Source organism: Triticum urartu, chromosome 1A (genome assembly GCF_056163025.1).
Source record: "Triticum urartu cultivar PI428250 chromosome 1A, HENAU_Tu73, whole genome shotgun sequence".
In the NCBI taxonomy this organism is placed as follows: domain Eukaryota; kingdom Viridiplantae; phylum Streptophyta; class Magnoliopsida; order Poales; family Poaceae; genus Triticum; species Triticum urartu.
In genome coordinates this window covers 17,104,965-17,121,396 of record NC_141873.1, presented here as the reverse complement: position 1 = coordinate 17,121,396, position 16,432 = coordinate 17,104,965, and the positions used below count along the sequence as shown (strand labels likewise).

The 16,432-nt window shown below is 43.5% G+C and overlaps 1 protein-coding gene across 1 annotated transcript; it reads right to left on the bottom strand.

Annotated features, from left to right (window-relative positions):
• Nucleotides 1-209: 209 nt before the first annotated feature.
• On the bottom strand, nt 210-2,999 carry LOC147988460 (glycosyltransferase BC10-like). The gene is made up of 2 exons (XM_087540930.1): nt 2,410-2,999; nt 210-1,066 (listed from the first exon to the last, which is right to left on the bottom strand). Exons 1-2 carry the CDS (start codon nt 2,959-2,961, stop codon nt 434-436), a joined length of 1,185 nt encoding a protein of 394 aa, XP_087397056.1. The 5' UTR covers nt 2,962-2,999; the 3' UTR covers nt 210-433.
• Nucleotides 3,000-16,432: the final 13,433 nt, after the last annotated feature.

Here is a 16,432-nt window from a genome sequence, read left to right as displayed (position 1 = left end):
TTAGTTTTTTCAAAAGTCAACATGCACGTTTTGAGAAAATATGTATTTTTCAATTTTTATTTATTTTGTATTGTAGATATCACGGTGCATTTATTCTATAATCTTGATCAAAATACATAATATTGACTAGCATGAAAACTAATGCACTTTTTATTTTGGAACGGAGGGTGTATCATTTATTTCATTTTTTCAAGGAGAACAGATGAAAATATTCGGAGTGTTTATGTTTATTCCATAGACTATGTCTTGGACCTCGGGTCTACTTGGCATATAGCCACATGCTTCAACAGATTTAAAAGTACGCTCGTATCTTTGCAGTTTCTGTTATACAATTTTATCATCTACTTGTACAATGAATCCCACGCTGATTCACCAACAAAAAAAATCACAGAGCGATATTAAATTTGGGAATCTATATTTTCATTACTTGCTCTCACCCAAATCGCATGACTCTGGGCGCCAGCCTGAGTAGCTCCAGCAACGCGCCCGATGGGAACTTCCTCGCAAAGAGGTAGCAAAGCGATGTGGTCCCGCCACCGTCGCTGCAGTTCCCATGGTTCCTCATCCCCTGAAGCAGGTCGACACTTACGTCATTGTAGCTATCAGGATGAGGCCCCCTTGTCCACTGTGTAAACGTGAGTGTACGGTTTGCATTCCCATGCCACTTTGAGGCGGCGATAAATGTCGGCAGGTAGTGCTCGTCCATGATGCAGGGGCCATTGCAGTGGCGTTGGAAAACCGGGAAGTAGGTCACGTCGCCGATGACCTCAAGCGCAAGACCCCGATCGGTCGCGAACCACTGGGAGCCCTTGCGCCAATTAGCGAGCGTGACGGTGGGCGCCATGGCCGGTCTATAGCGGCCACGAGAACGCTGCGTGTCGAAGAGGTCGACGAAGGAGGTAGCACCAGCGGAATGCGTGAGGTAGGAGTAGACCGTGGTGAAGTTGTAGAGAGGGGCACATGTCTCAGACAGTAGGACGAAGTGTTGGTTTGTGGCATCGAGGAGAGCATTTGCGAGGAGACGACGCTCGGCCTCGACTATGCTAGACTTCCCCCAACGAGCTTCCTGTAGATCGCAATCAGCAATTAAACTGCATCCTTTTGTACCCATATAGATTTGGAAAATGCTTCACTGTAGATGGGTGCACCTACACTGCTATCTAACACAACGTTGTCTTTTTTATTTGTCGAAATAAATACAATGCATAAATTGAATATTTGCAGATCAACATTTCATTCCACCTAAAATATATGAAAAAATAATTCTTGTGCAACATAAATACAAAAAATGGTATAGCCAATCCGAGAAAAATCTCATTTTATATGTTTATGCTGCATGAAAAAATGTGAGTTATTAAAGATCTTTATTCAAAGCTGGACAACATCGGTAGGGTATGCACCTAAACCAGGGTTTAGAAAGTCCACTTTCAAAACACTAAAGTGTTTGAATGGATCTAACTTAGATCATCCTCTACACGCACTCTTAGTCATTTCTTCTCCGTGGTGATGGCTACATAGATCGATCATGGCCACCGGCGTGTTCTGCTCCACATCGAGGACTTCTCGGCCGCTTCTTATACAAACTCCTGGGTTTAAACAAGTTTGCTCCGCTGAGACGAGGCCTAGAGCGGCAACAAGCTTTGCTCCTCGCACGTCGTTGTTGGATGCAGGAGGAAGAAAACATCAGCACCCCCAAGGATTTGGATGTATTTTTCATTTTCTGTAAGAGTGTTTTTATAAGGGTTTGTACTATTTAAAATATATGGTCTTTGCCTTTTCGTAACAAAAAACTGGGAGCATCCTCCTGTTTACTTACAAATTAATGTCTCAGTAAACCAGAAATATTAGCGGCATTAAAGTTTCAGTTAATAAAAAGGCTGCATAAAAGATGCGATTGAACCTGTGCGTACATACGTAGTACATCCCATCACTACTGGAATCGACAATTTTGCTGAGTTCCCAAACGAAACATGGACATTAAACTTCTTGGGTCAACAAAACATTAGAGTTATAATGTGTGAAAAGTAAATTAGATATTTTTTTGGTCCCGCATAAATAAATAAAAATATTTTTTTTATTAAGCTAGTATTATTTAAAGTATTAATGGTGCACACAAAAATCTGAAAGTTTTTTAATAACAGATTGCACATCTATAGTTTTGTTGATGTGGAAAGTTTTGAAGTCCATATGCTTTCACTTTTGAGGGAAACGAAAAAGGAAAACTTCCATGTAATATACTGTGGTTATTTCGTAGAAAGAGCAATGACGTGTTGGATGGTATAGATAAGGGTGCACTTAGGGACGGAGAAAATTACAAAAAGCTCCTAGCTCGCAAGCTAACAAGGGTTCTGTAGCTCACCTTGCAGATAGTGTAGCTAGGCGATGGGTGTAGATAGGCAGATATCTCACCTTGCTGGGAACACGGCGGCCGTAGAAGACCGACCCCTTCTCCGGCGAGCCCAGGTATGTTGGGTCAGGGTGCACGTACACCGAGAACAGTGCAGTGTGCCCATGGAAGAACCTCTCCCACAGCGGCGCCAGTGGCAGCTCACCACGCACGAGGAACATGAACGCCACCTTAGGCGCGGGAGGCACCAGCGAGCTGATCCCTTTGATCCTCGGAGCCATGGACGCCCGCAGCAGCAGTTCATTGTCCGTCATATTGTGCAGCATCACAATGCGCTCGCTTTCGTTGCCACCACCACTGACACGCTCTTTGCCATTGCCGTCACCGAGCTGCTGTGGCAGAGGCGGCCGCAGCACCAGTGCCGGGGGTGCAGAAGTAGGTGCCGCAGAGAGGTCAGCGGAGGCAAGCCAGATCACGGTACCGGTGGTGGGGAGTAGTGACTGGAGGAGGAAGGTGGACGCCATGCCGAGCATGAAAGCTACAGAGAAGAGGAGGAACCGGGAGAGGATGCCCCACGGTTTCACCATGGCCGATCTCAGCTGCGGCTTCCCCATGGTTTCGATCTCTAGCTGATTGGTGATGAACTCTAACTACCGAGTTAAGTAAGTACAGTAGCATGCAGCTTGGCTTGAGCTAGCTACTTAATTAGCTAGGCAAGGGTTGACCCTGTCACTGCTTCTACTTTTTCACTTGCACGTCACTGACTTTGTGTTGATCGATGCATGCATATACATATATATTGACGTGCTACTACATAGGCTTGTCCATGCGTAGGCTTGAATCAATCGGAGGGTACGTGGGGTGGGGGTGTTGAATATGGGGAATGTATGGTTAGCAGACACTGGACGCCCTGAAATCCAGCAACCATTTTGGTCTTCTCTCTGGTCGCATTCTCAAACGGCTTCTTTGCTATCGATCGACGACTTTTACAAGTGGAGTACATAAGAAATATGAGCCAAAATCGAAGCAACACCTAGCAAAAAGAGCGCCCAAGGCCAACAGGGCATTGCCCCTTGTTTGAATGCACATATCATACTCACCCGCCCAAGCATCACGCCCGTGGATTTTCTTTTATTTAGTTCAGACTGTTTTGCAAGTATGGCCAGTAGTTTTGTACATGTAGCTCAATCATGCGGGCATGACAATATGCCTCTTTGACATGCGTACACATCACATTCGTCCATAAGCGTTTCTCGTGAGAAGCCTTAACTGCATGGAGCGATCAGTCATTAATTAGCACCAGTAGACTGCCCGTGCGTTGCCACAGGCGAACAAATGAATTTGTAATCAATGCTCACGTTCCTCCCACAAACGAGCACATTACATGCAATGTTCAACCACAACTCAAATGCAGACATATTTCGCTCTTTTTTTTGCTGAACTTGCCGTCCATCACCTTCTCTGTCTATACAACATTCATCCTCTCATTCTATCAACTTGTCAGTTGTTCTATGGTCTAGAATAGTACAAAAAGAACCCAACCATGTCACCTTCTTCCTGGTCTATTCCTAATCCAAGGCGTCCAGCATCGACGGAGGGCATGCGGAGGTGTGTCTCCGGTGGATCTCGCAGTATTTGGTCGGCAGGTTGGATCCTTCTAATCTAAACTTCTCTCCATCGGCGGCGGTTGCTATTGTGGTGTGTTGGTCCTATGGGGCTTAGCACGACGACTTTTCAATTGTCTACTACACCAAGTTGTGATCAGCTCCGGCGAGGGAGGGGCGATGACTGTGGCGCGTCTTCGGCTTGCTTCAGTGCTTATCGTCGTCGCTAGGTGCTCTACGAATCTGGATGTAATTTTTATTATTTCTGATGTTTGCTGTACTGTTTTGATTGACGCTGGATAAATTGGAAGTTTCTCATAAAAATATAAACAAAATCGAGCTGAATGCCCTTTCGTTGCCATGGAACAACAAACTGATCTATGGGACCATATTCAAAATATCAAAATTATTGTGACCATTTTCTAAATTGATCTTCTAGAGACAAATTTATGTACTCAAGATACATACATTTGCAAGTGTTTTTTATTGCTAACACCAACGTTGAGCTAAAATAGACCTAGCATAAAATCTGAGATTGCCATATAGCACAAGAAAGGGACACGGCGTTTTGGCTCTATGGTGCATCCACCCGAGGTGAACAGTAAGTTCATTTAAAATAATAAAAAATTCAAAAAGTTCCGATTATTTTATGATGCTAGATGCTCATGTCTGTGAAGTCCGTGCAAATGTCGTGGAGTTTGGAACATCAAAACATTATTGTTTCAGTTAACAACTCATTTCTCAGCACGGAAATATGATGTGAGATCAAGCAGTAAAAACATGAAGTCAGACCGCATGCTTGGACCAGGTTGTTCTGCATTACATATGTGTATAACTCATTACAGACAAAAATTTCAATCCACCAGAAAGTTTTAGTCTAACCAGAATGTGCTAAGCAATCACCCCCTCAATTTTTGGGAGCCGGATCCTCTAATTTAGAGAAGGGAAGTCACCGTGTTACAGTGCTCGTTTAGTGTAAAATGAAGAAGGAATGTTACAGACTATTAGCAGGTTATTTACTTTTGGTAATTACTGTAGATATAAAAAATCCAAAATTAATTTTATCTCACCATCAACTTGTTTGTATGTAGTTACTATGAATGTGCATAGTAGATCAATAATTTAAAAATTAATTTAAGTTATTTTAGCCTTAATTGTATGGATTAACAGAAGGAAAGTTAGGGTATTGTACCTTCTCTAACATCCCTTGTGTATGTGTATGTTAGAGGATCCAGTTCCCAATTTTAGTACCTGAACATATGCCAACGCATCCGGGTAAATACTCGTGCCATCACCTCCACAAAACTGTGTGAGTTGCAACATTGATTAGTTTCATATGCGCATCATAAACAAAATGGTGATGTTGGTTAAAGAGCGAGAGTAGCTATATCCGGTGCAGCTCCACGAACTGTTCGAGTCCTCGTCGGCATCTACCACATCCGGAACGTCAATAGGCACATGTCTGGGAAGCCGGTGTACACCATCCGGCTCATGTCGCTAACGTGGCGGAGATGAGGACTCGGACATGAGGTGGTGCAGCAACGGGAACGGTCCCTAGCCTCTGGTGGTGGAGGTGTGGTCCCCATGCATTGCAATGGGGCATACATGTTTTGATGGTTTGATATTGATCGTGTCTAATATATGCATTTGTGATCCTCATGCCGATTAGTCGGCATTGTTGACTTTTGCCGTTAAGTCGGTCTTCTTCTTGTACATGGGATAAATTATACACTTCTTTAGTGATCATCATTGATCATTCTTGGTTACTATGTATATGTACACTATGGAATGTCGGGATAGCTTGAATTTTTTAAGACACTGCCAACAAATATGATCCCTTAATTTTGTGTGATTCTGATGCTTGTTCCAACATCAATGTTTTTGGGCATTCTAAGAATCCAAATTCGTTATATGTGATAAAGTTTCATTAAAAAAATCAGGTCATGTATCATGTATGGCATGCCGATCCAAGATTACCAATACCCAATCCATGTATAGGAATCACCTTTTCTTCTACAACTAATTGATAGTCATTTTAATTCTGAAACCAATGTATACATTTATTTCCTTCACCTTTTCAGCATTCAACATGACATGTTGGTAGCAGCATGATATGATTCTTAATTCCAGAAAATAAATCATGAAGTTTTGTTCACTCGAGAATAAAACAACCTCCATAGGATCATAACAAAGCTAAATGTCTCCCAGCCTCCCCTATACCAATTAGAATATATGCATCACAGTATGGTACATAATATATATTTGGGAGTTACTAATTGCAGGTGGCTGGAATAACCCTTCCATGGAAGTAAACCATATATACCCCAGTCAAGAGAATTTCAAATTAAAATATTGTAGTTTCCAAGCCCAGCGAGAATACCTTCCATTCATGTCCATTCTTATAGAGAAACCTTTGAGTTATACATTGATTTGCCCATGAAAATGATATGTTTCAGTGGCAACAGGAAGAGAAATTCAGAGAGCTACCACCCTATCAAGAGTTAAACCAATTACGTACATACAGAGGAGACTCAGGTCAGACTTGCAAAAGCAGAAGCATTTTCGGTGCCAGCAATCTGTTTCGACTATAGTGAAATTGGCAATAAAAATTAGTTTCGACATTAAGTGTACACAATGCAATTTACATCCAGTTCAGTGGAAGGAGTAACATATATAGAATGAACTTTATATAAAGATAAGGAGGCACCATATTTTCTTGATTCCTGCTGCGACAAACAAAATTTCAGCTCGAGCTAAGTAAGATGCATATTCTCGGGAAAGATGAACTGACCAAATGCAAGCTAAGGGCTCTTTCAAGCTTTATATCTTGAGACAGATTGGTGCAGAAATAGCTATTTGTGTGCAACAGAGCGAAGTTCTTTAAGAAGTCAACAAAATGAGTAGGAAACTAAATAAAAAGAAACATTAGCATCGTTCAATAAGAAATGTTGATTCTGCACTTGCATTAGCAACATAATGATTTAAGTGTGTAGGGAAGGAAAAAACTCTTTTCTTCTGTCTATATACAGTCCCAAAGATTATACCTTAGAAGTCCTAGCTGATGTAACTGCACAAAAAAAATGAAATCTACTGTATCACACTCATCAAGGTAATCGTCCGTCCATCGCAATGGGAGCATGAATACTCTAACGATTTAACATCAGTTGTGTCAAACATACTTTAGTCTGCATGCACAACAATCGATTTGTTAAGAAAACATTATTGCCTTGATCAGTAATTGGTAAGAAAAAATACGTTTAGATGTGTCACTGCAAACTCACATACCAACTGCCACACACACAGGTGTGCTCGCCCACCCACCCACCCACGCGCACCAGTGCACACACGCGTGCGCGCCCACCCACCCACACACGCATCAGTAATTTTTTAACAGTGTCCAAGGATTTGATCATTTGGTCATGCCAATAAGCCTGCGTCCTCTTGTCTAAAACGATCTTTGCAAAAATCAAATTATTATAGAACATAAGAGATATGACACTTATTAAGTTCAATATAGACTGAACTGCTAAGCAAGAAAAAAAAACTAAAGTTCAAATCCTAACTCTTTCAGTAACCTAGGCCTCCTTTAGTTTGTAGGAATTTTGCAGGAATCACATAGGACAGCATTTGTATAGGAAAACTTCCTTTAGAGCCCTTTGGTTGTAGGAATAGAATCCTATCTATGTGGGGGAATTCTTCCTATCCTCCACATTTCATAGGAAAATAAATATTAGCCTAGAAACAATGAAAAAAAATCCTATGATGTGAACCAAAGGTACTCCCTCCATTTTTATATACAAGGCCGCTATGGAATATAGATTTTGCATCTATACAAGGCCACCAACAGTAATCGAGGCAAAATTAATGATATTTTCTCGTACTAGCAACCTGTTTAATAGTTGCCTGCATGTAGTCATAATGACAGTCAGCTACTTCCTCCACTCAGTTTTCTTGCATGCATGTGGGGTATTAATGATCCTAGTAAACGAAAAGAAAGGCTGACTTTCAAAGCAGACATTAAATTTTATATTGGTACCTGTAATTTGAGTTTGTGGCCTTGTATATAAAAATGCAGGGAGTATCTTCTTTTCTATTGCTATTCATAGGATTTCAGATACATGTCTTCTCATTTCCTATGACTTTCTTATTCCTGTGACTTTCCTATCCTATGAACAAAAGGGGGCCTTAGTTGTTTCTTGCGTTGAAATTACTATATACTGATCATTGTAATATCAAGTGGTTAATATGATGCAGTGTATGTTGTTGTTTTCCCAGGAATGACAGGAGCTACAAAGAAAGAAAAGGAAAAACTATAGCCTAAGTGATTAATCGTGAAAGATCTGACCTAAAAGCTCGTGAGTAAGTTGGTCCAACCAACGATTAAGAAAGTTCACCAATTTTGTTGTCAATAAACTAAGAAAAGATCAAACAATTTGAAGGAAAAAATGATCCCAAAGATAGAACTCCGGATGTCCAAGCACCAAGAATCAGAAACAAGATTGCATAATGGAGTGAGATATGATTACATGGCCGATGTCGAGACGAGCGGCCAGAGCTTGTAGAGCTGATGGTGCTTGTGTGGGGGCGGGACGACACCAAGGAGTCCACCGTCACTTCGAAGCTTCGCATCCGCCGCAGCCGTCGATCAAGAAGGTCGAGCCCTCGCGTTGGGAGTGGGACTTGCATCCGGCTGCCTCACGTCATTTGTTGTTCAATACCAACATGTGCAACTCGGATCCACTGTCGCCGCTGCAACAGCAGCAACTGCAGGCATAGGACAAGCCACATGTCGTCGGCGGATTCCCTTTAGGCCTGCACATCATGCCTCCCTTTGGACGCCATGGCAGTAGCACCTTGTGCTCGTCGGCTTCCTCCCGTGGAACCCCCACCAGGGCAGGATTCCCGATAAACAGCAGCCACACCGAGGACGAGCGAGACCACGCCCTGCGGAGGCATCCGTGGGGATCCGCGATAGCTGCGGCGGGCGTCCGTCGGGATCCACGAGGGCTGCGGCGGCGTCCCGGGGGTGGGAGGAGTTATGGAATGTTTTTTTCCATTATTTGTAAAAGGATAAAACTAGTGGGAGAGGTAGTGGAAGGTGGAACGGAAAAAACCGAACTCGAAAAAACCGGTGTAGCAGACTACCAACTCCTCTATTAGGAGTAGAGATATGCAGTTCTTAGTACATCACTAGTGGTTGGGGCTGCCACTGCGGGCCGCTTGCAAGGAAGCTATCACTAGTGCACAACCGGGCAATAGCACCGGTTCGTAAGGCCCTTTAGTGCCGGTTCCATAACCGGCACTAAAGTGTGGGCACTAAACCCCCCCCCCCCTTTAGTACCGGTTCAGCACAAACCGGTGCTAAAGGGCAACCACGTGGCACGAGCCAGCTCCGGGGGCCGGGAGCCCTTTAGTACTGGTTGGTAACACCAACCGGTACTAAAATGTTTGGGGGGGTTTTGGTTTTATGATTTCTTTTTCATTTAATTTTGTGTTTTCCATTTTAATTCTTTTTCGTTTGTTGGTATTTTACGATACTACACATTGTACACGTTATGCATATATATATATAGAATTTCTAGTAGAACCAATCATATATATATCATCAATGTCTCACAAACCACCATATTAATTCACACATACACACATGTATAGCTATATGCAATTTCTCCTACATATGCATGTTGCCTTCGGAGCCAGTGGCATTAGCCTAATTGGTGCCTTCGGAGCACGATGACAATTGGAAGTGGTTCATGACCTGGTCGATGGGGGCGGTAGCGGGTAATAGTATTCAGATCAATATGCATGTGTATTAGTTGTGTGACTAGATATCAATAATGGTGTAAAAATTGTGAATAGTGTTCTGACAAGCGTACCCATTCCTATCTTTGAGATCTGCTCTTTTCGGACGCCATCATGCGAATGTTCTCGCAAACGCAGAATGCACACAGATTAGTCCCCTGCGCCTGCTTCAAGGCCTTTATTACGAGAATGGAATTTAATTTGATCAGATAATAATTAATCAAGCATGATAATTAAAGAGATGGCAGCTAGCTAGCTAGCTAGTACTACTTAATTACTTACCTTGGGTCAAAACCATTTCAGCTGTCGTTTCCATTCGCCTTCCGTGACGCTGATGAACCTTGCCCAAGCCCTGCCCGCCGACAAAGAAAATGAATAAAGGGGTTATTAAATAGTTCATATCATGAAATGACGAACTAAATAGGCCGAGATATATAGTTAATAATGATTGAAATTACCTGTTGACTATCCCAAACAAGATGTTATAGTCACTATTTGCTTTGAGTAATGAGTCCAGTATCTCAACTGTTCCGGCGTCAACTTTAATGATACACAAGATCCAGTGAAATCTGCATGCACACACGTTTGCATGTCTTAATTAAGCGGGCATATGTAAGCAAAAACATGTAGCTAGCTAGTAGGCAAAAACAGAGAATTTGTAATACGAGAAAGTGTGACTCACTGGATGTTGTAAGGAAGTAGTATATCTTCATTGTATTTGAGGCGCTTCAAGAACTCTAGCATGCTGTCCTCTACCTGCTTTTCATGATGCTTGTTTATTTTCCATGTGTATTCATTAACGGTGTTTGGGTCAATGAACCCAATGCCATAGCGTCCACCTTTTCTCATTTCATACATCTTCATCCTGCATAATACCACAGAAAAGAATATAGTGAGGATAATTACAGGTAATGATTAATCAAAAGGATCACTACAGCTAGCTTGAGACTTAAATTACAGAAAGAAATCACTTACAGACAATAGCAACTGACGATAGATTTGTCGAGTGCGTCTTGATTGTATAACTGAAACAGTTCAGAATACTCAACGGTCACAGGTTCCTGATGGTAGTAATGATCCTTCTTGACTTGCACCATGAGGGACTCTCGATCGGATCTCTTGGTAATGTCCATGTACCATTGATGCAATTCATACATTCTCGTTGGGAGCTTCTTGACCTCTTCTGGCTTGACCAAAGGTTGGCCCCGGGCATATTTCCGTTTTATTTCCTCCTCTGTAAGCACAGGCATGTCCTCGATCTCGAGGAGTTGTCCAACAGTGATGTTGAGAGTTTCAGCCTGCATTATATGCTCCTGGATTATTACCACATCGCCCACCTCGGGAACGTAAACTGTTTGCCCACAATAATATTGGGCGCGCGTACTGTCACGTGTTGTTGGCGGCACAACAAGCGGGGGGATCGATTGCGCCGCCTATTTTCCCAGCTGGGCAACGGTTTTCCCGCATTTTTTGACAGCTGCTTGTTGTTTGCTCGCGCTCGAGCTCGCCTCCTTCTATAGACGTTGTCGATGTAACTTCCTGATGTGGCGCTCATAGTCTGTGTCAACAGGCTTAGGAGTTGGTGGTTGAGCCATACGAATGAAGTGGTCAACTACTTCCACAGGCACTTTCTCCCTTGGCGGCGGTGGCGGTTTCGGTCCAAAATGGGCGTCGACTTCTGCCCGCACTATGGCATTGGTTCGCTCCTCGGTCCTATCATAAGGCCTCTCAGGAAGAGGAGTAGTGAGGTTTGGACCATATTTATATCGCTTGCCTCCGCCTGTACTTCCTGTACTATGACCTCGACTCGTACCGCTACGCACCATAGTTGCGGGGTGTCTCTTCTGCGATTGCTGAGGTGGCGGAGACGGCTCACGGGGCTGAGTTGGACGAGGAGGAGTGGCCTGAAGCTGTGCAGACTTGGAGGAGGAGTGGCCTGAGGTTGTGCCGGACTTGGAGGAGGAGTGGATGTCTGACGCTGTGTCAGACTTGGAAGAGGAGTGGCCTGACACTTTGCCGGACTTGGAGGAGGAGGAGTGGCCTCACGCGTTGGTGGACATGGAGGAGCGGGAGTCTGCTGACTCGGTGGCGGACTTCGACGAGGAGTCGGGTGACGCGGTGTTGGTGGCCTTCGAAAGATGATGCAATCCTTTCTCCATAGGATGATACGATGTTTGGCATCTCCGAGTGTGTGCTCCTCGTCACCTCCAGGAATGTCAAGCTCTAGCCCCGAATATTGGTCCACCACCTCATTAACCACGACACGAGCATAGCCTGCTGGAATCGGGTTGCAATGGAAGGTTGCATCGGGGGAATTTGTATAAGCAACGCCGTCCGCTACCTTCAAGGATATGTTCTTAATTTTGTAGTGTAGCTCGCAGTTAGTGTTCTCTGCGATGTCATCCACGGGGTATCTATCCAGCATTGCGTCAAACGGGGCGGAACCCACGCTGCTTCTCGGCATAGATGGGGCGGTGGTATCCAATGCTGGATCATCCGCTAGCTGCTGCAGCTGCTGAGACCCCCTTTGCTGGCTAAGTGAGTCGATCTGCTCCTGCTGCCGCTGGAATTTGACTACCAAGTGCGCATGCGCTGATTCTAGGCCTTGAAGGCGTTCATAGTCCAGCTTCCTCTTCTCCTCCTCCATCTTCCTCTGCTTCTCCTCCGCAATCTTCCTTCTCGCACGGGTTCTGTAGTCGGCGTTCCAGTCCGAAAACCCCTCATACCACGGAATAGCGCCCTTGCCTCGTGTTCTTCCCGGGTGTTCAGGATTTCCCAGGGCACGCGTAAGCTCGTCGTTCTCTCTGTTGGGCTGGAACACCCCCGTTCGAGCCTCTTCTATTGCAACAAGTATATTATCATCGGCTCCGTTCAGACATGCCTTCGTCGAAATTTTGCCTGTCTTCGGGTCCAACTCCCCCCCATGCGCATAGAACCAAGTCTTGCACCTGGGGGGGCAGCTCTTAGTAACCGGAGTGACACCTGCATCCTCCATCTCTTTCTCAGACTTATCCCACTTAGGCATTGCCACCGCGTAGCCACCTGGCCCCAGCTTATGGAACTTATCCTTTTTTTCGACATTCTTCTTGTTTATTCTCGACCGTTCATTAGCTAATTCTGAATCCTTGAATTTCACGAAATCGTCCCAATTAGCACTTTGATTCTCTAGTGTTCCCTCGAATACTGGAGTCTTCCTTCCTCCCTTGACGTACTTGTCCCATTCACGATTCTTGTGGTTCTTGAATACAACCGCCATCTTCCTAAGAGCAGCGTCCTTGACTTTCTGCACATCTGCTTCTATGAAATGATCTGGTAGGGTGAAATGTTCCATGAGAGTATCCCAAAGCAGACTTTTTTGTCTGTCGTCGACAAAAGTAAGATCTGGACGTGGCTTTGCTGGCTCTCTCCATTCTTGAAGGGAGATCGGGAGTTGGTCCTTCACAAGAACTCCGCACTGACGAACGAACTTGTCCGCAATCTTCTTAGGCGCTAATGGTTCGCCATTAGGTCTGATTGCCTCGATATTATACTTTACGCCCTCCTTCAACTTTTTGTTCGGGCCTCGTTTCGTCCTGTTGCCTGAAGATTTGCTCGATCCGGATGGCTGAAAGAAGAAAGATCGATTCGTTAATATATCTTCAACTCATTTAAAACATGTGATGATCACCAGATGCCTGCTTATATAAATATATATACCTTGCCGGTCTTTATTGTTTCAGGATCAACATGTTCTTCGTCATTGTCATAATCGTAGTTCATGACTTCATCCATTCGGTCGTCGCGATCGAATATCATATCAACCTCTCCGGTGTTGTTTAGAAATTCGGAGCCGTCATAATCTTCTTCATTCTGATCATCATCTGGCCCGCGTATGATATCGAACATGGTCTGTTCTCCCTCTCTGTCGGTATTGTCCGCCATAGTTTTTATTTAACTATGCCAAAAGAAATATAAAACAATTTAGTATTCAAATTACATCGTCTCGAATAATAGATATAATCTCGAATACATCGTCTCGAATAATAGATATAATCTCGAATACATCGTCTCGAATAATAGATATAATCTCGAATACATCGTCTCGAATAATATATAATATTGAATAGTACATCACTGGCTAGGTAGCTAATTAAAGATCGAATACTGCGGCGCGGGCGGTGGACACCAAAGAGAAGGAACCCTCACAGGATTGTAGCTGAAGTGAGATCCCTGAAGAAACTGCCAGGTATTGGAGAACCTGCCGCCCTCTAACGCAACCATGTAGAGATGGACGTGCTCGTCCTCCTCCCTGACACGGCGACGTACCACCTCCGGCGGGGCCGGCTCCCTCCGCACCGAAACTGGCCCACGTGAACGCCACCAAACGAGATCAGGGTCGACGACGGGACCCGGGGCCGGGTTCCTCATCAAGCGGCGCGCCCCTCCAGGCAGCACCTCCCAGTGTCAGCCCGGCAGAGCCCAGTCCCGGACATGGGTCAGTCGGACGTCGTCGCGGACGGGTCGACGGCGAGGATGCGGGCCGGGCATCGTCAAGAACAAAAAGTAGCTATATGCCCGCAAAAAGTATCATTTTTTTAATGATTGGATTTTGATAACTTAAATTTCTAACATTTCTATATAACACTAATTATGCTATCATTGCATATGTCAAAATTCTATATGCTATTTCATACTAATTAAGCATCTAACACTAAAAACAGAAAACACAACTTTTATACATCCATTAAAAAACTAAAAAACAACATTATATAAAAAAATTCCATACTAATTAAACACTATATATCCATCTAACATGCATTCATACATATATACTAGTGAAAAAATAATAATCTAAAAAATCTAAACTAATTACACATACAAAATACCACTACAAGAAATATGTCAACTTATGACCTTCTGTCAGTGACCCTCGAAGAATTGGTCATAAATTTATGACCATTTTAGACTAATTGGTCAAAAGTTGTTCAGGGGGCTTCAAACCCTAAACCATTGCGACCATTTTGGTCAGAAAGGTCGTAATTTGCTTACACGAAATGGTCACAAAGCAAACAGTGCTAGTCCGCTGCCTTATTTCTAGTTGTTAATGACCAATATAGATGGTCATAGCCTTGTAGATTGTGGTGGGTTGTGATGACTAGGCGCCATCTCATCAGTTTTGCCTATGTGTCATGTCCATGTGGCAGTTTTTGCCCTAGGTTGTGAAGCAACCTATATTTCTATCATTCCCAAAATTCCCAAAAAAATCTCATAAATTCTTTGGGGCATATCTTCATCAAATATGTAAAAATTCTTCCTTGCCTAGTTCAAAACTAATTCAACAATATTCATTTTCCTATTCTATTCACAACAACACTTTATGAAGGAAGTGCTATTTATATATTCTTGATTGCCCTCGGAATTTTTGGGCACTCTTTCCTATCCAAATCATTACCGCATGACAAAATTCAGCTCCATTTGCCTAGCAAATCTTCCTCGGCAAATTTCTAAAGTTTTTGTCCACCTAGAAGCATTGTGAAGAAAGTACCTTTTTATATCTCTAAATGGCATGAAATTTATATAGTTCCTTCATATGCCCAAATTATCAACCTCCTCCAAATTGCAGCTCAGTAAAATCATCTATGTGAGCCCAGGTTCAATTTATATTTTATGGCCAAATTGGCACGTTGCAAAGCAAGTGTTATATAGACCCCTCCTATTACCCTCAAACTTTTCGGGCACTCTTCCATACCCAAATCATTGCCACATGATAATATTTAGCTCAATTTTCCTAGTAAATCCTTCTCGGGAAATTTCCAAAGTTTCTACCTCGAGAGAAGCTTTGTGAAGTAAGTACTAGCTAGGCTTACCCAAATGATCTGAACATTTACCAGCGCATGACCATACCTAATTAACTTACCTACACCAATTTTGAGCTCATTTCATTCATCCAATCTCTCTCACTAGTTTTCCCAAGTTTTTGTCCATAGAAGAGCATTGTGAAGGAAGTACTACTTTGGCATGTCCAAATGGTATCAATTTTCTACAATGCTTTCCTATGCCCAAATAACCATCCTCCACAAAATTTCAGCTCACTCCATTCATTATTTTGAGCCCAGCTTCAACATTCATATTTTTGTCCAGCGTGGTACTTTGCAAAGCAAGTACCACCTAGGATCCTCCTTTTGAGCTAAAAATTTGTGAAGACATTCTCCTTAGGATATGATCATCCTCAGCCAAAACTCACGCCCATTGGCCATGTGCATTTCCCGTACCGCTAATCAAACACTTGGCTGCTAATTCATGTTTAAGCATTGATCGGTCTCCTCGTGAGAATCTTATGTTGTAATTTTATTCCTAGCACCTACCTGGGGAGTGCCCAACCCACTAGACATGCCTATGCCGCCCGGAACACATGGCAATGCCAGGGTCACGCGGTGACCACGCGGTGGGCATGCGAGTTTACGCGCTCTAGAGTTGGGGCCCTCGGCCACCGCCCAAACCTCGACGTATCGCCAGCAAACCATGTATTTATGATTAAGTAGGTCCTTATGTAACTAGAAATGATTTTTTGAAAAAATAAATAGAAAACTAGGAGGCAGCTGCAGTTCAAATTTGACCCGCTTCCAGCTGAATCGGCAGAAATTTGTCTTTTTCACGACAGGTGGATCAAAAAATTTTACACCCAACCATTTTGTCAATT